Source organism: Babylonia areolata, chromosome 2 (assembly GCF_041734735.1).
Source record: "Babylonia areolata isolate BAREFJ2019XMU chromosome 2, ASM4173473v1, whole genome shotgun sequence".
Classification (NCBI taxonomy): Eukaryota; Metazoa; Mollusca; class Gastropoda; order Neogastropoda; family Buccinidae; genus Babylonia; species Babylonia areolata.
In genome coordinates this window covers 51696117-51723712 of record NC_134877.1, presented here as the reverse complement: position 1 = coordinate 51723712, position 27596 = coordinate 51696117, and the positions used below count along the sequence as shown (strand labels likewise).

General features: G+C 40.7%; 1 protein-coding gene across 1 annotated transcript; it reads right to left on the bottom strand.

Annotated features, from left to right (window-relative positions):
- Window positions 1-455: 455 nt before the first annotated feature.
- On the bottom strand, window positions 456-26412 carry LOC143274779 (sideroflexin-1-like). Its single transcript, XM_076578709.1, has 11 exons — window positions 26258-26412; window positions 19025-19198; window positions 17047-17217; window positions 15948-16046; window positions 15558-15633; window positions 14875-14960; window positions 13047-13174; window positions 8143-8192; window positions 6854-6903; window positions 5796-5843; window positions 456-5527 (listed from the first exon to the last, which is right to left on the bottom strand). The coding sequence occupies exons 2-11, from the start codon at window positions 19189-19191 to the stop codon at window positions 5431-5433; spliced, it is 972 nt and encodes a 323-aa protein (XP_076434824.1). The 5' UTR covers window positions 19192-19198; window positions 26258-26412; the 3' UTR covers window positions 456-5430.
- Window positions 26413-27596: the final 1184 nt, after the last annotated feature.

Sequence of the window (27596 nt, the reverse complement as noted above, 5' to 3'; positions counted from 1 at the left end):
GATTTAAAAAAAAGAATGAAAAAAAAAGATACTATAAAAGCTTTTTAAAAATTCTGACAGGGTTTCCATATTCTTCAAGCTTTCCTCAGGAATCTCAAACTTTCGGAGAAACTTCCTGAAAAAGTCATCTTGGTGAAAGTTTGAAGAATAAAGCTACGCTATGAGAAATGTTTCAAAGTAAATAGTACATTATGTATCTTAAACATATACATATAAATCTATATCTATACCTGTATATCTTCGAATATGAAGGCAAAACAATCACTCACTCTGCAACCCAAGTAAGTGAAAAAAAAACAACTGTGTATAATAAGCATCAAACAATATGATTGAACTGTTTGTGATCTTTCTTAGCACACACACACACACACACACACACACTTGAGAGATTGAATGAATGGATGGAGACAAGAGGAGGAGGAAAGACTCGGTTAAGAAACTGAACTACTCTTGCATCAAGTCATTCCAGTTTATTTATAGCATAATTTGTATTCACTCTTACAACTACGACTACATGAAAACTAGTTCCTACCACCTGTCACCAGCGTCCATGAGGTAAATCAAGTCAGACAAGCATCAACTGTTGAAACACAAACCAACAACATACCACAACAGAGTAAGAGCCAAAGTCACACAAGTCCTTTTAAAGGTGTTTAAATGACTCTCTTTGCAGATGCACTCTTGTTAAAAAATCTTTGTGAACATTGCAACAAGTACAGTACCAATACATCAGTTCAACAAAGCTTTGAGTTTATAGTCTTGTATTAAATTCTGTAGGTTTTGCTGAAAGCAAAAGTTATTGTGACACATTTTTTTACCGTTTCCCACACAGTTTTTAAATCTAAATTCTTGACCAAGTACTTTCAAACAAGCAATGCTGACATTCAAAATATCTCATTCTGAATGTTTGATAACATCACCATCACATCGGTGTGAACCAGTCTCTTCACAACACAGAAATGATTCGTTGTACTGCAACATATCTGACAAACATGTTAGATCTTATCTTTTGCAGGATCACTATCTCCAGCCAATTAAAACTGAGAAACAAAAGCCACTTTCACAAGCAAAGACATATTTCACAGCTGTCCACTTAATGAGATTACCTGAGGTAATTTGCTGTTATAATAAAAACAACACCACATCCATTCACTTGTTCAGATGTCACACTCTTTTGCTTGGTGGAATTGAAGTGATCCATGTTTAAAAATTATGTATTGAAAAGCTCTTCTTGAATTAGATTTTTTTTTATAAAATAAAATATTTTTTTAAAAATCTGCTATGATCTTACATTTGCCTCAGCCCAAAGCAACACACACACACACACACACACACACACACACAAAGATGAGAGAGAAAAAATGACACTGCAGATAACTGTTATCTGAAAAATAGACAATCTTCATGTTCCAGTTCCTTGATGGACTTGGTGGTTTTTTTAAGGTAACAGTTTGAAAAACAAAACAAGAAAATGAAGTTTGTTTTCTTTGATAAAAATAATCTTCCTAATACACTTGAAAAGTAAGAGTAATCTCCTAAAAGTGAGTATCAACCATTATCTGGCTCAATGCAAAGAACACATACACAAACACACACACTAGTGCAAAGTTTTTAAATAGTCACTGTTAATAGTTCTGCAAAAACATTTTGTAAAAGTGTAATTCTGCTCAAAACTTTAATGAAAAAAAAAAACCCAAAGACTGTGGCATTCAAATCCATATATCACAACAAAACAGAGCTTTGTATGAAAATGTAACTCTGTTCAAACACCTTATTGAATGTTGTGGATTAAAAAGCAAAAAAACAAAGATTTGTGTTTAAAAAAAATGTAATTCTGCTCGAACGCCTTATTCAATACTGGGCATCACAACAAACCAGAGATTTTCGTCCTTCCACTGTGCATAATGTAATGAATCTGATGTCATGGTCACTAACACTGCTCAGATTGCTTAATCGTTGCAACAATAAATCTTTTTAGTGGGAGTTTTAAGGCAACAATCAAGAGATTTAGGGCTTTCCTCAATTCCCTCCTCCGACCCTCATTGTTTTTCTGATGTGCACGCAGCATAGTCTTATCTGCCTTAAGGAGCTTTATGGTTAAAATAATATGAACTTTGTTATTTTTCAGGCGTGATTTTTTTTTTTTTTTTTTTTTTTTTAATTGCACTGTTGTACTTTGTTTTACTATTGGAAAAACTCAGCCTGTCCTATCTTCACAGTATCAATAACAACAAAACAAAAACAAACAACAATAACAACAAAAATCAACTTGCAGGGAAACAGTTCTGAAGAGAGAAAGTACTTCCCTCCGCCTCCATAATTCAAATCCACTGTTGTACAATCTTTCTTTTTTTTTTTCTTCTTTTTTTTTTAATTATTATTCATTTATTTCTACGATCATTTTAGGATCTATGAACAAATGAGAAAAAAGAGAGACAATAACTTCAAAACAACTTTCATTGTTAAGGAATATGATAAAATCTGATAAAAACGTTATTTGGGACTTTTAAAATCAAACTGCGTGCATATTTCTCACTTTCTTCCACAATATTGTGAATTACAAACACAGTGACACATTTTCCCCTCCCACACCTCCCATATTTACTTTCAAAGAACTGTCATACTAAGTTTTGAAAGACAACAACAATTAGACAACAATCACCTGCTCACATAGCCCTCCAGGTTTGTAGGGTCACTGCACGATGGAACGCCGCACCAAAAGCCTCCATCTCTCACATTTGTGTGCCAGTGCCTGAAAAAGGCCTGTTCAAACTATGTATAACAGTCCTCAGACGGACTCCACCAACTGACTGGCAAGTCCTCCTAGTGATCTGATTTCTGTTACCATTCCCTGTTCAAACTGTGTATAACAGTCCTCAGACGGACTCCACCAACTGACTGGCAAGTCCTCCTAGTGATCTGATTTCTGTTACCATTCCCTGTTCAAACTATGTATAACAGTCCTCAGACGGACTCCACCAACTGACTGGCAAGTCCTCCTAGTGATCTGATTTCTGTTACCATTCCCTGTTCAAACAATGTATAACAGTCCTCAGACTGACTCCACCAATTGATTGGCAAGTCCTCCTAACGAGCTGGTTTCTGTTGCCATTCAATCACCACAGACGGAGGATAATGGGTCCCCAGCTGACTCAAGTTGGTTGAGTACCACACCAAGCTCTTGGTAAAAAAAAATGTTGCAAGTTTGAATCCCAGACACCCAACACACACACAAATATTGACAATTTGTGCTGTCCATCTAAGATGATGTCATTCTAACATAATGTCATTCTAGTGGTATCAGTGTACATCCCAGACACCTATCACACACAAAAAAATATTGACATTTTGCCCTGTCCATCTAATATGATGTCATTCTGGTGGTGTCACTGAACAGATTCTGATAGGTCCCCCTCCCTCACCTTTCCTAGGATGGTTACTCCCCTCGGCCCCGTATCACTCTTATGGTGGGTGTTAACACTAAACCTGAATATGACCAAGGATAACAAGTATTTGTATGAATGCCAGTCAGCACCTGAATATAACTAACCAAGGATAAGTATTTGTATGAACTCCCATCAGCATGACTGGCCCAAGCGCAGGCTATTGACCGACTATTCAAATAAGCAGCTGCCGATATGTCTCTTACTTTTGCATAGCCCACCCCCGAGCCCCACACTCCTGAAATGGTTTTTATCCCAGCTGGCCATGTCACCTGAGGTGGGTATCAACGTTAAACACGAATATGATTAACCAAGGATGACAAACATTAATTTTGTGAGCACTCATATCAGTTTACTGGCCCAAGCTTTGGCTTTCACGAACTATTCTAATACGCAACTGCCCACATCATGCTAACATCTGCACATGCAGACAAACCCAAATGCTGCCATTTACAGTGATATTGTGTGATGAAACTACTTGTATCTCAAATTGTTTTGTCTCCAAGGGGAAGAAAGAAACGTTGATCAATCTTGTGACTTTCCTTTCATGCATAAAAAAAACAACAAGTTTGGTTCATAGTTTTCCATGTTGAGCATTTCTGAGCATTTGTGAAGGTAGATTATTGATGGGGCAAACCCATGAAAAACATGTGAGAGCACCATATGTGTGTGTGTGTGTGTGTGTGTTTTCATGTGAGTGTGCATGTAGTTTTTGTGTGTGTGTGTGTGTGCTTGAGTGTACACATGCCTCCATGTCAATAAGCACATATTTACATGTAAGTGAGTAGAATGAACAAAATGATATTCTGCTCTACAAACTCACTCTGGTCTAATTTCACACATGTGGTAGCCCTCTCAATATTTTGGACAGACCCTTCTATGTACTGCACTCTCTTGCATGCTGTCAGAACTTGTAACAATCAAAGCAATGTGAGGAAATGTTTTCCCTAAAATTACGCCTAATCTACCATATGTACCATGAACCAATGGCACAGATTCTGGCGGGTGTCTGTTGCCCGTCCTATGCATTGAACTACTCTGTGTACATGGAAAAATCAAAAGAAGATGCCGCTATTTACCTCCCTTAGTATATTACTTCCCTTTTGTGAGCCAATTCAGTGCCTTCTATAACAAATGAATTTTACACCCCTGAAAGCGGAGTATGGCTGCCTACATGGGGGGTAAAAACTGTCACACGTAAAAGCCCACTCGTGTACATACGAGTGAACGCGGGAGTTGCTGCCCACGAACGCAGAAGGAGAAGAAGAAGAAATGAATTTTACAAACAACTGACAAGCTGTGCATAACAAAACAGAAGGCAGAGCATCAGATGGAGAGAGAGAAAGAGAAAGACAGTGGGGAAAGACAGGAAAAGAGAAAACAGCTATAGGCAGAAAAACATTCCGACAGGTATGTTCAATTATCACGCACTGACCTTTCTACAGGAAAATCTGACTTGGCCAATATTTTCATCATGATAACAAACTTGTGCTCTCCATATATCTGTCACCGATATGTTTATGTACACATCTGAGCATTGCAGAAAAAAAAAAATCTTTACAGATGAAACAAAATAAATGCACATTCAGTCAGTGGTGGGAAAGGAACATGTAAGAAATGTGAGTAGAGAGAGGTTAACAAAAACCCCAAACAAAACATCTTTAAAGCAAATCAATTACTCCCCTTTTTTTTTCCTTGTCAAGCCCTGTGCTGGATTGCAAGAGTGATCTTAGCAGCGCTGAGTTTTTTTTAACATACTCCAGTTCAATACACCTATAAAAATCCCTCCTTAGGCAAAGCAAAGATAGTGTTGCTCAGATCGCTAAAGCAATCCAGCTCTGGTCCCAACCACAGTAACAACAAACAGTGGGTTCTCTTATCGTGAGGCGGATTCTCTTTTTGTCAAACATACAAGCACGGGTGGTTGCCAACGTTACCACTTGTGAATTGTACAGTGATCAAACTCCCCCTGTCTGACAGAAGCACATCACAATCCCTTGTTGAAGTAGACTCTGTCCACTGGGTGGGGCAGACCCTCAATCTTCTGCCTCAGCTCCGGCTCCAAGTGGGTCACTTTGATGGAACTGCAACACACACACACACACACACACACACACACAGACAAATGCAATGTATTCATGTGGACACTAATATATATACACACACAAGCATATACACTCACACATACACATATAACCGCACACATACAAATATGCCCATTACTAGCTATGACCTTTCACCTTCTTGACATTTTTCAAAATTCATTTACAGGTGTTCTCACTTACAAACGCAAGCACGCGCGCACACACACACACACACACACGCATGCATTCACTCAGTTCTGCTGTTTACCTTTTCTGTGGAAACAAGGCACAGCATAGAGGGGTTGCAAACACCAGGCTGTAACACAAAAAAGAAAACAGCACAGAATTAACAAATCTTGGTTGGTTTGTTTTTAACACACCTTAAGGTTCACCCTTTCAGTCCATGCATGTTTTTACTGCCATGTAGCAACCGTAGGGGAGTCTGAGATCCCTGTGACCAACTCTCCCCCCGCTCCTACTCCCCTGCGTACAACGCACACAGTCACCTCAGCCTCAGTGTGTACATCCAAATATTATCCAAGTGATCATCACATCAATCTCGGTAATGGTGCCTGGTGGGTAAAAGGTGGAGATTTTTCTGATCTCCCGGGTCAACATATGTGCAGACCTGCTTGTGCCTGAATCCCCTTCGTGTGTATACACAAGCAGAAGATCAAATACGCATGTTAAAGATCATGTTATCCATGTCAGCGTTCAGTGGAGTATGGAATCAAAAACATACCCAGCATGCACACCCCTAAAACCAGAGAATGGCTGCCTACATGGGGGTGAGGGGGGGTTGTAAAAATGTTTACTTTCATAAAGGCCCACCCACTCATGTACATACCAGTGAACTTAGGAGTTGCAGCCCACAAATAAAGAAGAAATCATCAAACTACACACATACACACATGAATGCAGACTCCGACACATCAATGTAAGCAAAAGAGCACACACACACAAAAACACACACACATACACTGTCACACCACACACACACACACACACATGCACACACACACGCGCGCGCACACACACACACACAAACACACGTGCACACACACACACACACACACACACACGTGCACTCACATACACAGACACACATAGACATACGCACACAGACACACACACACACACACACACACACACACACACAGACATACACAATGTAAACATGCATACAGAAAAAAATACTGAAATTTCTTTTACAGAAATAAATGTGAAATATCACAAATACAACTGCACATTATCTAAGACACAGACGGTTATGTCGGGCTGTGTACAAGGAAGGAAAAGAGACAGTTCAATCTGAACAACACTCACAAGAAACCTATCAGTCCAACTTGGATTGGGGCATTCAGCAATGGCATCCTCTGAAAAGTTAAAAAAAATATATATATATCATCTTTGTTCTAAACCATGAGCACAAGAAGTAAAATCAGTCAAAACAGTCAGACGATGGGCCCAATAGCTGAGTGGTTAAAACGTTGGACTTTAGATCTGAGTGTTCTAAGTTCGAATCTCAGTAATGGCGCCTGGTGCGTAAAGGGTGGAGATTTTGTCCGATCTGGTCCCGAAAATGGTGTATGGCTGCCTACATGATGGAGTAAAAACGGTTATCTACGTAAAAGCCCACTCGTGTTCATATGAGTGAACGTGGGAGCTGCAGCCCTCGAACGAAGAAGAAAAAACAGTCAAGACAAAAAAACAAAGCAAAAAGAAACAGTCAGACACTCTGGCTCCATGACTTAGCGATTAATGTCATCAGTACGGAGCTTAGTATGCGGTGAGCAGTGCATGTTGAACCAGAGAAGGCGCTGCTGAATACACCAAAGTGACTCAGCAGCAGTGCAGGTTCTCCTCTGGTGTGTGACCTCCTGGCGATCTAACATCAACAGTTTCCTGCGGACTGCCAGCACTGGGACTGCAGCAGATGAACCTGAGTGTGGCCGTGTATGGGGGACTCAGAATGTGCAGCATAGGAGTAATGCCAATGAAATGGTGCAGACGATGGGGCAGTAAAAAATGTAAGAAAAAAAAAGAAAAGAAAGAACTGGAATCCTTTTAAGAGGGCAATACATTGGCCAAAGACCTGGAATCCATTTTAGAGGGTAATACATTATCTGACTGTTGACTTAAAAGAAAAGGGAATGCTAATCATTTGCCACTTTAACGTTAACACTTCTGTCGCAACCAGTGCTTAAGCTAACTATACATACTAACTACAACAACATGACTGAATTCAAAAGTCAGCTTATTGTAATACTCTCATCAAGACTACAATTATCCCCACCCCCACCCCCCAAAAAAGAAAGGTTGTCTGCTAATATCTTCAACAAGTACTAAAATTACTGTAATTTAAAAAAAAAGAAAAAGAAAAAAAGAAACAAACAAACAAAAAATTTTAAACCAACATCCAAAATCTCAACAGTGAAGCTATCAAACGATAATGCCCTCTTTTTAGAATTAAAAATAGACACAAAAAACTGTTCTGATTTTCCTTTTTTTTCTTCCCCTTAACATTCAAATGCAATCTGGAGTCTGCCAAATCTTTCTGATGATGATTTCAAATCAAAGAAAAGAAGATGCGAGCATAAAATCTATATAAATACCTGTAGAAATGGTTTCTTGTCCAGATAGTTCATTATGAATGGAGGTATAACTGAAACAAACAGCAAATTAACAAAATCTCCTTTTGAAACACTGACATATGCTCCCAAACAATGAGAGAAGATAATCACAATTCACACATGCACACACACACACACACACACACACACACACACAAATGCACGCACACACACACATCACACACCTACACACACATACAAATACACACTTTCACATACATACACACACAGTTACTTACACACACACTGAATAACTGAAAGTAAGAAAGTAATAAAGCACATACACACATTATGGAAGAACAATAGCTTTCCCCTTAGTCAGTTATCTATTTCATTCATGAAAAAATTTCAAAATCTAATCACCAAAATTTAAATAAATGTAATGCAAATAAAAAGTCCACTAAAACAAATTGAAGCTGAATAAAATGCAATGAAAAATTAAAACATTCCAGCGACAATGACAAACTGGAAATTTTTTAATACTTATGTGTTGCTTTGTTTAGTTTCAAAATCATCAGCTTATGTGAATAACTTACAGACTACACGATCCACAGCCTTTCACAGCTATTCAGGCAGTTAATCCATACCCAATGTGTCTAGCAGTCAGCACAGGACAGGGGGACAAATCCTTTCCTTCCACTGTTTTAACCTTAATCCATACCCAATGTGTCCAGCAGTCAGCACAGGACAGGAAGGCCAATCCTCTCCTTCCACTGTTTTAACCTTAATCCATACCCAATGTGTCTAGCAGTCAGCACAGGACAGGGGGGCCAGTCCTTTCCTTCCACTGTGTTAACCTTAATCCATACCCAATGTGTCCAGCAGTCAGCACAGGACAGGGGGGGCCAGTCCTTTCCTTCCACTGTGTTAACCTTAATCCATACCCAGTGTGTCTAGCAGTCAGCACAGGACAGGGGGGGCCAGTCCTTTCCTTCCACTGTGTTAACCTTAATCCATACCCAGTGTGTCTAGCAGTCAGCACAGGACAGGGGGGGCCAGTCCTTTCCTTCCACTGTGTTAACCTTAATCCATACCCAGTGTGTCTAGCAGTCAGCACAGGACAGGGGGGGCCAGTCCTTTCCTTCCACTCTGTTAACCTTAATCCATACCCAAAGTGTCTAGCAGTCAGCACAGGACAGGGGGACAAATCCTCTCCTTCCACTGTTTTAACCTGAATCCATACCCAATATGTCTAGCAGTCAGCATAGGCCAGGGGGACAAATCCTTTCCTTCCACTCTGTTAACCTTAATCCATACCCAATGTGTCTAGCAGTCAGCACAGGACAGGGGGGGCCAATCCTTTCCTTCCACTGTTTTAACCTTAATCCATACCCAATGTGTCTAGCAGTCAGCATAGGACAGGGGGGCCAATCCTTTCCTTCCACTGTTTTAACCTTAATCCATACCCAATGTGTCTAGCAGTCAGCACAGGACAGGGGGGCCAGTCCTTTCCTTCCACTGTTTTAACCTTAATCCATACCCAATGTGTCTAGCAGTCAGCATTGGACAGGGGGGCCAGTCCTTTCCTCCCACTCTGTTAACCTTAACCCTTTCCTTCTGATAACGGTAGGAGCCGGCATGCCCGCGCGCGCGCAGCGCCTCAATGCGGCCGGCGCCGGCTGCGTGTGTGTGGTACTTTTCCATCATGTGCTGACGCCGTGACTATGCTCAACAGGCACTAAAAGTTGGTGGAAAGTTTCCTACTATAGTCCAATAATCTGGCATCACTATTTTTGGATGCTAGCACCACTTCCATTCACAAAGAAAGGAGGGAAACTGCGTGTGGAGAGTTGTGAATGAAACTGACCGGTTTTCACAATGGCGTCGTCTGCATGCACCAGTGAGTTCGAGGATTATTCAGCGGAGGAATTAGGTCTCATATTAGAAGAAGTGTCAAAATATGATCAGATTGAAGAGTGTGAAGAATTAGAAGAAGATTCTGACGTGCATTTAGGTTCCGATCAAGAAGAAAGTGGTGAAAGTGATCCGGAGGACAATGTGCCACTCGCCGCTCTGCAAACCACGTGGCGACCGGCTACTCAGCCTACCAACGTGGCCACATTCCAGCAGCCGACAGGCCCTGCACATTCACTGCCAAGCACTGCCACCCCTCTGGATTATTTTTTTTTGTTTATACCCATCACTTTTTTTCAGGTTGCAGCAGAAGAGACTAACAGGTATGCCCGGCAAAAACAAGCAGCCCGGGGCACACCTGACCCTCTTTGGTTCGAAACAACACCTGACGAAATGCGGGCCTATCTCTCTGTGCTGATCATGTTGGGGATCAATCGTCTGCCACATTTGTGGTGCTACTGGTCAACCGACCCTCGCTTCAGGAATAACTGGATCAGCAGTGTCATGCCCAAAACACGGTTTTTCAAAATCAACCAGTACTTTCATCTGCGCGACACATCGAACACACCTGCACGTGATCACCCCGACTATGATCCCTTGTACAAGGTGAGAAATTTCATCAACATGATTCTTCCTTTGTTCCGGACCAACTACCATCCAGTTCGTGAACTAAGTATTGATGAGGCAATGATCGGGTACAAGGGTCGGATATTTTTCAAGCAGTACATGCCAGCCAAGCCAACCAAATGGGGCATCAAGGTGTGGGAGATGTGTGACGCCAGGACAGGGTACTGCGTTGCATTTGATATTTACACCGGCCGTGCAAGTCGCAGAGACACCACCATCAGTCTTGGGCATGAAGTCGTTCACATGTTGGCATCACCTTTCTACCATCAAAACAGGCACCTGTATTTTGATCGTTTTTTCACCAGTGTCCCCTTGATGACACACCTGGCCCGAAATGGGACATATGCCTGTGCCACTGTCAACGTCAACCGCAAAGGGTTACCAGAGGAGGTCAAGACTGCCAAATTGAAAGAGAAGGGAAAATTGCTGCAGATGCAGAAGGGCTCACTGATGGCCACAGTCTACAAAGACAACCGTCAGATCTACCTTCTCAGCACCAACCAGCCACCAGGTATGACGACAGTGGAGGACAAAGTGACGCCGACAGTCATCGCCAGCTACAACAAGTACATGGGTGGCGTTGACAAGTCAGACCAGTATCGCGCCTACTACCCTGTTGGTCATCAGAACAAGAAATGGTGGCGCTACATTTTCCATTCTCTGGTCAACTTGTGCATTGTCCAGGCCTACCTCACCTGGGAAGTGTCACCTCATGCCCCAGTGAACAAGACCTATGACCACTTGATGTTTCGCGCCGACATTGCAGAACAACTTCGCGCAGGATTCACCTCCAGGAAGCGCAAAGCAGGGCGCAGCAAAGCAGTGTCAGATGCCCCCATTGCCTTGGCCAGCATCGACCATCACAAGTTAGAAAAGATCAAAGGGAGACGTAGGGTCTGTCGGCAGTGCATCAAAGACGGTCGCAGAACGGCGAAGGGACGAGGGGTGGAAACATCATATATGTGTTCGTTCTGCCAGGTACCTCTCTGCTTCCACAGGAATGACTGCTTCCGTGACTATCATGGACAGAATGTGCCTCAACATTAGGAAAAGCTAGCTTGTTTTTGTTTATGTGTGTGTGTGTGCTTACCTGTAGTTTTGGTGACTCTGTGACACTTAGCAGTGTCACTCTACTCACTATCCTTACTGTACAGTAACACATTGTGTGCATATATAAACAGATCTGTACAAAGTGCTTAGAACACTGACATAGGAGCAACATGGAACTGTGCTTGAAATTATCTCCAGTAACTCTTCAGTTGTGACAACTGACACTAGTTGTGTGACATTCTTTGGATTACCTGTGGGGACTGTACTGGCAGACAGGAGACAGATCATCTCAGGTAGGCCGCAGCTTCATTTCACAACACTAACGTGCATGTGCATGGAATAACTGCATGTTGGTGTGCTGTATTAGAATTGTCACCATCGCATGTGACATATTTGGTGACATTTTGGTGACAGAGACACGACCTGTCACATCTAGACACACAGAATCTCGCTCACATGACAGAACAAAGCCTCATGACCATACCTGCCGAATTTCATGACTCTAGAGGTTTATTCTTGGTTGTGGTGAAGCGTGAACTATACACACCCATTTTGCGGCTAAACTCACCAAAAGAATCCGAAATCTAGGGGAGTTTGGCCTCAGAGAATCCGAATGCAAGAGGGTTAATCCATACCCAATGTGTCTAGCAGTCAGCACAGGACAGTGGGGGCAAATCCTTTCCTTCCACTGTTTTAACCTTAATCCATACCCAATGTGTCTAGCAGTCAGCATAGGACAGGGGGGCCAGTCCTTTCCTCCCACTCTGTTAACCTTAATCCATACCCAATGTGTCTAGCAGTCAGCATAGGACAGGGGGGCCAATCCTTTCCTTCCACTGTTTTAACCTTAATCCATACCCAATGTGTCTAGCAGTCAGCACAGGACAGTGGGGCCAGTCCTTTCCTTCCACTGTTTTAACCTTCTCCAACGCAAGTCAGTTACCCATTCACATGTGGGTGGAGCGAGGAAAATCATAGTAAAGAGCACACATACTTTCAGTTTCAGTTTCTGAAGCAGGCGTCACTGCGTTCGGACAAATCCATATATGCTACACCACATCTGCCTGACCAGCAGCATAACCCAACGCGCTCAGTCAGGCATTGAGTGCATGCATGTGTATTTGTGTACCTGTACTTATTTCTGTACCTGTACCAAGGAGACATAACCGTGCCAAAACAGGGACTCAAACCCTGGTTACTGGCGAACACTGGATGAGAGAAGTCCAACGCCAAACCGATTCTGCCGCACAAACAAATAAAAAAAACAACCCACCAACCAAAGAAATAAAAAAATTTTTGAAATCTACTTTTCATGTCACAGACCCCACAGCAGAACAAAGATGTGCGGTACTCACGCATGCCAGGCGTCGCCATGAGAACTCTCGAGACCACCACCTGTGAGATGGCGCTTGTTGCCGCTCGTGTCGATTCCCCAAGGCGGTTGCCATTTTCATCGAACACAGGTATTCCATTCGTTATTTCCCTGCAAAGAACAGAAATTGTTTCACTTTTTTTTCTTTCTTTCTTTTTTTTTTTTTTTTTTTTTTTACCTCTGAACTCTAACCATTGACCTGAACTCTTTGAGCTTCCTGTTCTCACCATGATCAATCAATGTACTAACTTTGATGAAGATCGTGCACAAGAACTTTTGTCTTATACACGCAAGCTTTTTTTTGTTTTTTGCTGTTGTTTTTTTTCATTACTATATGCATGTTGTGTCATCCACTTTTTACCTCTGACACTGAATGTCAATAAAGATGATGCTGTCATCATGGCCAGTCAGTTCCCAAAGTTTGAAGAAAACTGGATGCAAGAGATTAGCTCTATCAGGCTTTTTCCTATTTTGCCAAATAATGATTTCTGACCATCGAACTTTCACCCTACTTACCAAAGCATGATAAAAGGGATTACTGGAAAGGTCTTATACCTGCCATCCTATCATGTTTGTTTTTTATACCACTTGTGGTTTCACAGAAAATACCAATGTTAAAGTTTACTATGCATGCAAATATACACACGCAGACAAGTGTGTGCCACCTCAAACACACATGCAAACATATTAAGAAATATGTTTTTCAAAAGTGGAGTGATGGCCTAGAGGTAACACGTCCGCCTTGGAAGCGAGAGAATCTGAGCGCGCTGGTTCGAATCACAGCTCAGCCGCTGATATTTTCTCCCCCTCCACTAGACCTTGAGTGGTGGTCTGCATGCTAGTCATTCGGATGAGACAATAAACCAAGGTCCGGTGTGCAGCATGCACTTTGCTCACGTAAAAGAACCCACAGCAACAAAGGGTTGTTCCTGGCAAAATTCTGTAAAAAAAAAAAAAATCCACTTCAATAGGAAAAACAAATAAAACTACACACAGGAAAAAAATATTTTAAAATGGGTGGCGCTATAGTGTAGCGACTCTCTCTCCCTGGGGACAGCAGCCTGAATTTCACACAGAGAAATCTGCTGTGATAAAAAAAAAGGAAATACAAATACAAAAACCCAACCTCATACATTCATGTCCAATAACCAACAGGTTTAACCCCTTGACTGCTGACCTCTGGTGAAATGAGATCAGTGTGGCAAGAGTTTGAAAGGCAATTACTGTTTTTTGTGTGTGTACCTTGTCACTGATGTAACTGATTTTGCTGAACAAAAGCAATGCAATCCCTATAGAAAGAAGTCAAATACATACGGTGACTAACACCCTGACCTGTAATGTCTGTCTTATCTCTGCAAGGTAACAGCCCTTCAGACGAGCAGTCAACAGCAGTCAAGAGGTCAACTACAAGCCCCTGTGGAGTAAGGCACAATTCAACAACAACAAAAAAAAAAAAAAAAAAAAAAAAAGAAGAAGAAGAGAAAGGAAAAAAAAAAAGGAAAACAGAAGAGGATGGCCTGGAAGCTATGAAAGTTCAGGTCGATGGTGGGCGATCTGAGTAATTCACTGTTACCTGCAGTGCTTTACCCTCCGCCCTTCAGGGGAGTAGCATTCTTTGTGTGGCCCCCTCCACCCATTCTTTATCTTCTCCCCAAGTCCCTACCTCCTCCCCCCCCCTCAAAATCATACCCCCACCCTACTCCCCCAACCCCCACACCTGTCCCAACCCCTGCCCACAAACAGTGAGCAGGGTGATTTACTTCAGCTCTCTTCTGTTTACACAGGTGAGTCAATAGCAAAGCACCACCCACCTGCTCCTCATGCAGGGGATGTTGATGCAGTTGGCAGCTGCCACAGCTGCAAACGGCACGAAGCGTCCAATCAGAGGGGGGAATTTCTGCAAATGTTATGACCGTGTCACCAGTGAAACAACAGCACTGGGGGTTTTTTTCGTTGTTTTTTTTGTTTTTTTTACACAGTGAATCCAATTTATGTACAAAAGAAGAGAAATGTCAAACATTAACATGCGTGGGATCATTTCTCTCTAGAATGTGGCACGTGAAACAACAAACTGTTTATAGGATACTGGATCATGCTCACAAACAAAAGGAAAAAAAAGTCTCTAACGTAGTCTGTGGTTATCAGTTCTTACCAGATTGTGATTTACTGAAAGGACTGAAAGGTAATGTGGTGTTCTACAATATATGCACACATTTTCATTTTCTGGGAGGGTTCGAAGATAGCATTCTTTGAAGCTATTCAAGCCCTGTTGTTATTATTTTCTTTGATCTTTTATCGGAAAATGGAGATTAGATTTGAATTTTTTTCAGCAAATTGTAATCTTGGGAACAGGTCAGACATCTGTGTCTCGTACACATACACAAGTGTGCATAAACACATACACGCGCTAGCACACACACACACACACACATACAGACACACACACACACACACACACAGAAGATAATGAGAGCAAAACAAAAGAAAAAATCACCTTGACCATACTGTTGAGAGTGAGGGCAGTAGTAATGGAACCACCAGTAGCCAGGACATAGGACAAACCCAGCTGCCTGCAAGAGCAAAGAACACGGCACCAAAAATAAGCACCACATAGCAAGTCGTCAAATACAAACAACTAGCACATTCTTCAAAATGCATACTTTATACTGAGATTTTGAAAAGAAACCACTGCTGCACTGTGGCATATGCTCTCTCTGGGAGCTCTAAGCAGCCAGAAATTAACACAGATAAATCAGTTGTGACAAAAAGTAATACAATACAATACAGCACAACACATTACAACACAACACAACACAACGCAAGGCAACACAGCACATTACAACACAACAAAACATAATACAACACAATACGGTAAGCTCCTTACTTGACAGGAACAGGGTGGTCCCCACTTCTGTTGGTGTAGTTGACCACAGCGTTGAAAGACTGGTTGAACCACTGCCAGAATACAACCGCAGGGGTTGTCCTGCACACATGAAGCATCACCACTACATGTATTCTCTTGTTTTGTTTCATTTTGTTTTCATTGAAAAAAAGAATTTTCTTTTTCTTTGAAAAGAAAACACATCTTCATACGTCACCCAGGAGAGGAACCTTTAAAGTAACAAACAAATTCACTATTAAAGAAAAAAAAACAACAGTTGTGTCAAAATAGTCTGTTCTTGTACCTTTTTATTGTAAACATAAACGCCATTACACTTCTCTCAAGAGTTTTCCCCCTACCCTTTATTTGGCAATATGCCATCGTGAAAAGATTCTGCTAACCTTTTTTTGTGTGTTTGAAAAAAGAAACTGTTTACAAATGGAAGCTGTTTCATCATGTGAAGCTTCCTGTTCAAATATCAAAACAATATAAGCTAAATTCAATTATCAAATCACTGCGAAAAAGAACACAAAAATTAGGATAGCGTACGTTTATGTATGTCTGCCACCCCCGATATATAACATGACCTTCTTTGAGTCATTGTAAATAGCATAGTGTTCTATAGTTATTCACTCTAGAAATACCCCTAAGAATAATAATAATCACAATTATTCTTCTTTTTCCGTCGTGTAATCTGTGACTGTTTGTAGGGGCACCACTGGTGATCTAACAACCAATTCTCTCCATTTCTTTCCGTTCCCAGTCTCTCTCTCTGTCACTTGGTGTCAGGTCTGTCCATTCTGGAAAAGTATCCCCCGATCTCTTTCTTCTGCCTGCCGCTCCTTCTCTTTCATTGCCCTCCATGCCAGAGGGCACAAGGAGCAGTCAGTCAGTCTCCTTCTCCCTCTCTGCACTGTGCCCTGTGCCCTGCAGGGCTGTTTTGGCACGCCCTGCCAATCGACATATGCCCATACCACTTCAGCAAGAATGATAATGATAGTGATGATGATGATGATGATGACAATAAAAACACCACCACCACCACCAACAACAACAACAGTAACACACACACACACACACACACACACACACACAAACTGACTTGTAGAAGGTCATCATGCAGCCTGTGATGGTCATGTTCATGGGGACCTGGGCAGACATACGCCCGATGATGAACATCTTCTCCTTGGTGTCTGGGTGGAAGGCAGAGTCGTACAGCTGCTTGGCACGCCATAGCCGGTCCTCCGTCACGTTCAGGGTGCTGTCCCCTTTCCTGCACAGCGACCATTGTCAAAGGCATGATGAGCCTCCCCAGAACAACTGGATAGTAATAATAATGAATGTCAGACCCCTGCCGGAGTCTGTACTAGTTGGGTCACGGTTAAGTATGTGTCATTAAAAATAATATTAGTAACAAAACTGACAATAATAATAACAATGATGATGATGATGATGACAGTGATGAAAATGATGAGAAGAAGAGTACATTTATATACCAATTTCTAACCTCTCAAAGCGCTTTACATCAGCATGTCAGTCAAACAACAAGCACACACACACACACACACACACACACACACACACACACACACACACACGCACGCACGCACGCACGCACACATACAGAGATAAACACACCCTTAGCGCACATGCACACACAAACACACATGCAAGAAATAGATGCAGATCCACAGAATGCAGATATGTAATTTCCACACTTCACTATGCTCACCGTGCTGTAAAGACACCATAAATCAACAGAAAAAATGCTCTCCTGTGCAGTGTTTTACAGTAATTCTAATCCACTTTTGCTCCAAGTCTTTTCAGCCAAAGAATGAAAGTTAATTAAAATTCAAAAGCATTACTGCATATTTTAAGACAGAATTTCTCTGCCATATGAGCAGTGATTACCCTGTTTTGGAGAATTATCTGTGCTTATGTTGGAATCTCTCTCTCTCTCCTCTCTCTCTCTTCTCCTACAGTTTGAAACCAGAGTCAAGGAGCCTGCTGAGTTTTCATGAGACAAATAACAAATCCCCACACAATCCTGGATGTGGCTATGTGGGTGGGTGGGACTCGAAACGAGCGGTATGGACGATGGGACAGCAACAACAACAAAACACAAAATGAAATACTTATAATTCTGAAATCTACCTTGCGCTTACACAGTGTGCCTCACTCAGCTGTGAGTAAACACTCGAGAGAGAGAAGCTGAATGCTCCACAGGGTTATTAACCCCTTGACTGCTGCTGACGAGTATACTCGTCAGTGGAGGGCTGTCACCTCACTGAGATAAAACAAAGCTTTACAGGTCAGGAGGTCAGTCACCATGCTCTGTTTGGATTTCTTCCTCTTGGGACTGCATTACCTTTGTTCAGCAAAATCAGTTACACCACACACAAAAAAAAAATATACAAAAAGTAGGAACTGTACTCCAAACTCATTACCACACTGATATCGTTTCACCAGGGTTCAGCAGTCAAGGGGTTAATATGTTTTCTTTTTTACCTTTAGTCCATCAACAGGGAGAAGAAGAAGAAAAAAAAAGTACCAAAAATGCACTTATTCCTTTCACTCATAAGTTTTCACTTTCACTCCTTTGATCTGAGCTGGCAAACAATGCACAAGATTGGTTGTTGTTGCTTTTTGTTTTTGTTTTTGATTTCCTTTCCTGTGTGTGCTATAATCTGTATTTGATATCCATTTGAAAGAGTTGTCTGTATTAGGCAGGTCTTTGACAGAGTTAATGATCTACATTTGATAGCTATTTGGCAGTGTTCTCAGTATTTAACATTTGACAGTCATCTGTATTTGAGTTGGGAAATAGAGTTCCTTTATTTTTCTTCCATGCTGATACTGTTTTATTATATATATATATATATATATATATATATATATATATATATATATATATATATACATATACATATATATTGGATTCTAGAATAGATCATTAGGTTTTACTTACATATCTTTGGCAGTGTCTGGAATTATTTTCCTTATCTTGTGCGTGCGTGCGTTCGTGCGCGCATGTGTGTGTGTCTTTGTTTTAACTGCTGAAGAAAACTGTCTTCCATCACCTGTATCGTTCCACAATCTCTTTGGCTTCATCCAGCTGGTGGCCGGTGGCGAAGAGATTCAGAGGGTTGGTGGTGATGAAGAAGTGTCTGGCTCGCCCCACATACGTACTCTGGTCATAACGAGGCTCATCAATGTTCACTTTGCCAGGAACTGCAACCTGCGACATGATTATCCTGCACACACACACACACACACGCACAACACACACATGCACACACACACACGCACACACGCACAACACACACATGCATACACACACACATGCACGTGCATACACACACACACACACTCATGCACACACACAGAAACACACACACACTCATGCACACACACAAACACACACACTCATGCACACACACAAACACACATGCATACACACATTGTGTTAAAATTCCAAAGGTAGGACATAAAACTATATTATACAGAAGTTTTAAGAACTTTAAAAATGATGATTTTCTCTCGGATTTAGCAAACTCATCTTTAGAGTATGTATATCAGTTAAGAGATCCTGATGAAGCTGTCGAATTTTGGATAAATACATTCTCTTCTGTATATAACAAACATGCACCATTTATTAGGAAAAGAGTTAGACAAGAAACAAAACCACCATGGATAACAAAAGAAATTGACATTGAAATACATTATAGAGATTATTTGAAGATGTATGGATCAAATGAACAATATAAGAAACAAAGAAATAAAGTAAATGCCATGAAACATAAATCGAAGTATAATTATTTTCATCAGATGTTAGTCAATACAAAATATTCTCATCTAATTTAGAAAGCCATCAACAAGTTGAATAATAAACATGTGGGAAAAAGACAACAAAATATCACTGATGTAACAGCAGATCAGTTAAATAATCATTTTGCAACCATTGCTGAAAAAATTATACTAAGCGATAGGACCAGTGAAAATGACCTCTGTATTCTAAAACAGTACATTGACTCAAAGAAAATTCATGTTCCATTTAGTTCTTGAACCAATGACTGTCTTGGATGTATGTCAAAGCCTATCACAACTAAAACAATCTGGCACACGAGATCTGGACAGGTTAGGTGGACAGATATTAAAGCTTTCTTCCCCTGTTATTGTTGATACTGTGACATATCTTTATAACTTGTGTATCAATAAGAAATGTTTTCCTTCTAAATTCAAGCAGGCTAGAGTCATTCCACTGTACAAATCAGGTGATTTTTCTGATCCATTTAACTATAGACCATTTTCTGTCTCGTCTCTTCTGTCTTAACCCACTGAAAAACATTTGCAAAAATGTTTATATTCTTATCTCTTTGACAACGACCTAATCCATGAAGACCAGTCTGGTTTCCGTAAAAATCATTTTTGTCATACAGCTCTCATACAACTCTCGCTGACAGTCTTCTACATAACATAAATGAAAATAAATTCACAGGTCTCCTTTTCATAGATTTTGAAAAAGCTTTTGATATAATCAATCACTCCTTGTTACTACGTATATTAGAAGCTTATAAATTACCACCAGAGTATATTTACCTTATACAATCTTTTCTTTCTGATAGGAAACAGTTAATAACAATAAATAATCAAGCCTCAAATTTTACATCTATTAAACATGGAGTACCACAAGGATCCATCTTAGGGCCAATTTTATTCTCCACTTATGTTAATGACTTACCTTGTTATATGAAATGTAAACGCGAAATGTTTGCAGATGACACATCCTTACATTCAAGCAATTCAGATGCCAGTAAACTAACTAATGAACTCCAAGATGAAACTTAATGACTGGACACACTTGAATCACATGTCCTTGAATGCTCAGAAAATGAAGTGCATGTATGTATGTGCACGACAAAAAAGACAAAACATGAAACATAACTTCAAACCACTATTCCTAGGCATCAATAAAAAACTGAAGAGGTAGATTTACATAAAATTCTAGGTGTCATTATTCATAAAGATCTATCTTGGACTGATCATACGAAGTACTTAAGTAAACGTCTCTCTAATAGAATACTTCATCTAGCAAAAATCAAAAAGATCCTTAATGTCCATTCACAAAAGCTCTTCTTCTGTGCACATATTCTGCCAGTAATTGATTATGCGTCAACTTTATGGGACAGCTGTAGCCTCTCAAACTTGAAGTTTATTTACCGTATGTATAAAAGAGCACTGAAAATAGTATTGTTAAAACCGAACTCCCTGACCCCAATGGACAATAAACAACTTAATATATTATCTTTTCACAACAGGCTGTACTTCAACAAAGCTGTTTGCATGCATAATGTTATGTATGGAAATGCTCCAAAAAAGATTGTAGACATTTTTAAAACTAACGAACACAGACACAACCACATGCTCTGCATACCCAGACCAAGAAACAACCTTTACAAATCCAGCTTTCTGTATTCTGGTAGAAATTTATGGAATAATCCCCCACTCACTCTGAAAAGTATCGTAAATAAAAACGTGTTTACGAAAAATCTGAAGAATCACCTCATTGAAAATAATTAACAGTAATACAAATTTTGATCTGTTAGTCTAACATTCCTATTATTAATTGTGAAATGTTTTGTATATGCTTGTGTTGGCAAGGGTTTTGCACTATATGGGGGAACATGTGCATGTGGGTGGGATGGGCATGGTGTAACTGTGTCCGAGAATTTGTGTTCAGTGGTTGGTGTGTGTGTGTGTGTGTGTGTGTGTGTGTGTGTGTGTGAAATGGAAATGCAATTGTGTATTTCTTTATCACAATATTCTTGTATATATATATATGCATTTTGTTGTTATTGTTGCTTTTCATCTCTCTCTCTCTCTCTCTCTCTCTCTCTCTCTCTCTCTCTCTCTCTCCTTTCTTTTTCTTTTTTTTTTTCTTTTCTTTTTTTTTTGTTATTTTTTTTCATTGATGGCTTAATGTAAAAAAGCAACTGTTGCTTATTCAATTTACATCATGAAATAAAATCTTGACTTGACTTGACTACACACACACACACACACACACACACACACACACACACACACATCATTCCAACTACCCTAATCCACTGACAGAATAAACAGTAATTATTCCATGATATGTTTCATCTTTTCGATTTGTGGACACCTCCTCGAAAGTGACTTGAAACTGTAGGACGATAAAACTATCATGAAAAGTGATTACCAGTGATCCAGTGATCCACTTTGTCAAATAATAATACAGTGTATGCAAATAAAGTGTATTTCAATAAATCAACAACACTAAATAAGTAAAATAACAAATAATAATAATAATTATTATTATATTTATATAGCGCTGAATCTTGTGCAGAGACAAATCGAAGCGCTTTCACACCAGTCATTCAAACGCATGCATAACTCTAAAACTGGGGAAAAAAACTGAAGACAAGGAAGAGGCAGGGAAGGAAGGCTATTTTGGGAAGAGGTGGGTTTTAAGGCCAGACTTGAAAGAGCTGAGTGTGGAGACCTGACAAAGCGAAAGAGGAAGTTCATTCCAATTACAAGGTCCAGAGACAGAGAAAGAACGGCGGCTAACAGTCGAGTATTTGAATCTGGGTATGCGTAAACAGAGTGGATCCAAAACCGATCATAGAGAGCAAGATGGAGTGTAGAGGTGAAGGCAGCCACAGAGATGGGAAGGGGCAGATCTGTGAATACATTTATAACATAGAGTGCTGATCTTGTACTTTATTCTGTGTGAGACAGGGGGCCACTGGAGATGTTGCAAAAGATGAGTGATGTACTAAGAACTTTTCTTTCTGAGGACGAGTCGGGCAGCAGAGTTTTGTATGTGCTGAAGGGACTGAATGGATGAAGCAGGCAAACCAGACAATAGAGAGTTACAGTAGTCAAGGCGAGAGAGGATGAGAGAAACGATAAGTCTAGATGTTGCGTCAGTGGACAGACATTTCCAGACGGAACTGATGTATCGCAGTTGACAGTAGCAGGATTGACATGTCTGACTGATAATTTTTTGCATGGACAGTGTGTTGTCAAGGACAACACTGAGGTTCCTGACTGAACTGGAAAGATGGATGGATGTACTGCCAAGTTTGATTGTGTCAGTTGTGATGGAAGACAGTTTTTGTTTAGTTCCTATGATCATTGCTTCAGTTTACAGGGGAAAATGTTTTGAAAGATACACATTTTACCTTCTGTTCACCTTAAGAAAACCCAGTAACACTCCTGCAAGCACAATATAAAAAAAAAATGGAAAAGCAAAACCAAATTCACTAACAGTTCCTCTTTTTTTCTTTTTTTTTTTTTTTTTTTTTGTAACAATGAAAATTAATGTCAAGTAAGTCACACATATACCTTAAAATGGAAAGGCAGTTAATCCCAAAACTCAACAACAGCTGAGTATATGTTACAAGCCCCTCAAGGTTAAGGTCTGTCAAGGATACAGGCTTGTCTAAGAATAAGATCATTTACAGCATAGAAAAAAAAAGGGACACATGATCAACTTTGCTCAAAACTACATTTTGTTTGGATGCAAGTTGCAATCATATGTCATATGATTTTAAAACAGTCATGTATACATTTTCATTTTCATTTTATCACAACAGATTTCTCTGTGTGAAATTCGGGCTGCTCTCCCCAGGGAGAGTGTGTCGCTACACAACAGCGCCACCCATTTTTTTGTATTGTTTCCTGTGTGCAGTTTTACTTGTTTTTCCTATTGAAAAAATTTTTATCAAAGAGTGCACCATTTAGATCAGAAAGAACAGGCCCATGTTCCAGGTGTTATTTTTTTTTTATTTCCCAAATATCCATCTGCCACAAATGATGAGCAGTTGTATTCTGTCTCTTCTGTCAGACTGAGGATGTTTGGAACACCTTGTGTTTGTTTGTGTGCGTCTGAGTCTATGTGTGCACTTGAGAGGGAGAGAGAGAGAGAGACAGAGAGAGAAAGAGAGAGAGAGAGAGAGCAAATGAGAAGTACAGTGTGTGTATATGTGTGTGTGTGTGTGTGTGTGTGTGTGTGTGTGTGTGTGGGTGGGTGTGTGTTTCTGTCTGTCTGTCTGTCTGTGCGTACATGTCTGTCTGTCTCTGTGTGTCTGTGTGACACTTGGATGTGGACATGTGAATGCAAATGAGGTAGCAGCAAGTGCACAAGTGTAAATTTTGACATACACGCAATGCCCTGTTTGCACACACACACACACACACACACACACACACACACACACACACACACCACAAAAGCAACCTGATATTCACTAGGCAGTTAAAGAAGGAATAACAAGTGAATTTGATTGCAACAATTTGTGACATTATGTCAATGCACCAGTGAGGACTAGAAAAATGGACCAGCTTTAAAGTAATGTTTATTTTATTCACTGTACACCATCTGTCACAAATAACACCCATTGAAAGGAGAACCTATATATATATATATATATATATATATATATATATATATATATATATATATATATATATATATATGTCAATTAAAAAAAAAAAAAAAGGTTCATCAGGCAATGGATGAGTAACTAATACAATACAGGATTTACATTCCATGAACACAAATTATATAATGGAACGGAAATTAGGGGGGGGGGCTAAAAAATAATTATTATATGGAGTAATTGGGCACAAATGTAACAACACCTGTGGTTGACACCTATAAACACTACTAAAAAAAATATACATATCAGACAGCATCCCTCCCTGATCCAGTTATTTGGTGATTTTTTTTTTTTTTTTTTTTTTTTTTTTTTGTGGGCCAGAACATTGGCAGCAGCTTTAGTATTTTGCAACCTTGCAAAACTTTCAGAGATGAAGCAATGCAGCATTGTACTACTAATACATTACTGTCATTGTCTGATGTTTTCATTTTTTCACAGTTATGAAGAACTAAAAAAAAAAAATTTTTTTAATGACAAAGAAGAGATGGTGTGCATACACACACACACACACACATGTGTGTGTGTGTGTGTGTGCATGCATACACACATGTTCACATGCATGCAAGAGCAAGGTGGGTATGTATGTGTATGAGCATGCAAACATGTAAACCACCCTTTACATAAGCACTTCAGCTGTTTCATACATCAACAATCACAGGACTCAGAACGCTATATATAGATCCTAGCAGGAGTAATGTTTTTCATCTGTATATCTATGACAGGAGCCGGGCCTCTGGTCAAACTAAAAAAATAGTTGGTTCTGAACAGATATATTTAAAATTAAAGAAATAACTCAACCCCTTCCAAGAGCTTGTCCCAACAATTCACCCAGTTCAGATTCTTTTTTTGTGAACTCATGTCATGAATGTGTATGCAAACAAAGAAATGAGCTGAACAAATATTTTCCCTGGGATCCTATTTTCTAAAAGTGTGTCGTGTGTTTTGAAGATAATCTCTGTCTGATTGTGTTACTGTACATTTCTTTTCTGTTTTTCATCTGCAAGTGGGTCAAAGGTCAGAGACTGAGAGTGAGAATGTGTCATTGACCTACTGAATGCTTTTATCAGTTTGCTTTATTTTGTTACACACACACACACACACACACACACACACACACACACCATGTACTTACAATGACAACACATATACAAAAACGTTCACATATTTACAGTAATAAAGCATAGCCCGTTAAACTTACATTGCCCATTTACTTTTCTAAACTTATTCCCGCACAGCATCAACAGCGTGTTTGTTACACTGCTATCCTATTCTTGATTATGATGTGGCGTCCCTGCCGCACTGACTCGATCTGATTATGAGTTTGATAGGCAGTGTCGCGATTCGCAAACATTGTACTGCACTATTTCTTTGCTTTGATTTCGAACGGTGCAGTCAAGTGGCTATTTGACAATGCAAATCAAGGACAGGGGACGAGTGGCAGTTATATTTTAATTTGGGTCAGCCTGAGGGCATTTTCCATTAGGTCAAGAGCTCTCCGTCCTTTCGATTTGACAGTCGTATTTCTACGTCATCGTTCTTGACCCCTATGTCCCCCAAACACAAACATGTTACACATATTTTTTCACAGCCTGTACCATACTCATGTCGACACATGTGTATCGCCTGCTTCACAACTGATCGCATATCTTTGACTATCAGGATCTGCACGATTGTGATGCATCAATGCACTATTTAACTTCAAGCAGTGACACCAAGACATTTACATCGATCTAAGCGGTGCAGTAAATTTAATGTGCACTGCATGAAAGGTTGCGTCATATGACCAATATGTGGATTTTCTAAGAAGGAAGGTTGAACACAAAACTGGTTAAGTCTCACCTGTCTGATGAAATACACTGGGAAGCGTAGCTGCGCTGCGTTTTGTGTTGTCGAGCCCACAGTGTCCCTGTGATGTGCGAAACTCTCGCGTGAAGACCAGACAGCTCAGAACGCCTGTTGAACCGGAATAAGCTGGGCTTGCGAAGGAAGGCGTGTACTTGTATTTGGCACCGGATTGGCTGAACTGCCTGCATTTAACCTTCACCTTAAGCACACAACCCCCCCCCCCCCCACACACACACACACACACCCCTCTCTCTCTCTCTCTCTCTCTCTCGTGTGTGTGTGTGTGTGTGTGTGTGTGTTATGCTTTGTTTGTGAGCTTGTGACAATCCCCCTAAATTTGACCAACAAACATTTGATCCCAATGACACTTCTCTGCTCTAACTCTCTCGGCTTCGCAATGTGTGTGTACTTGTGTGTGTGTGTGTGTGTGTGTGTGCGCGCGCGCGTGATCACATGATTCTTTTTATTCTTCGTGTATCCCGGCCATGGTCACCGCCCGTGGTGTGCTCACGAGTTCATAAAAGGAATGGACCGGCCCTTTCTCAGTGTAGCTGCCCGCGTGATAGCTTGAGGCGAGCATGTGGCGCACGCGGCAGCCATTGTACTCCCCAATTTTAGTTTCAGTTTCAGTACCCAACTTTAGTGAACGAGAAAGCCGCCGAAAGAGCATCATGTCGTGTTGATAAGCACTGTTATAGGCCCGGCATCTTTCCTTAATACACTCGCTGGAAATTTTGGATGCATTCGCATCATACATACTATCAAATAATCCAGCTGCAAATCTCTGAAAAGAAATTTAATTGAAGTTCAATTGCAATCAAACTGTAAATGTTACAAACGCTGCGTATGGTTCATTGTGAGGGAGGGGAGGTGGGGGAGAGGGGCGAAGGGGTGGGTGGGTGGGGGAGCAGGGCGGGGGGTTCTAAACAACGGGCCGCTGGCTGTTATCTTGTTGAGGGATTTCTGGAGTTCCAGTCCACTGTCATCCTTTGCTTTTTGCTCTGTCATGGAGTTTGACTCAAATTGTTTCACAGTCGGTCACAGGTTGTTCTTCTGCTGGTAGGGATTTGTGAGTCATGATAAAGACGCCCCCTCCAAGGGTGGTGCAGTCACTACGAAAGATACTGTACTCACAAGAGGCGAAAAACCTTTGTTGACTTCATCACTGCACACTGGCATCCGCAGGAAGAACACACACACACACACACAACGGCACACGCACTCACTGACACGCACACACACACACACGTTTACAGCACTGTCAGCGCGTGAATCATAATGTAATAGTATCTTACCCACATGTTTTTCTTTTTACATAATAACTGATGTGTGC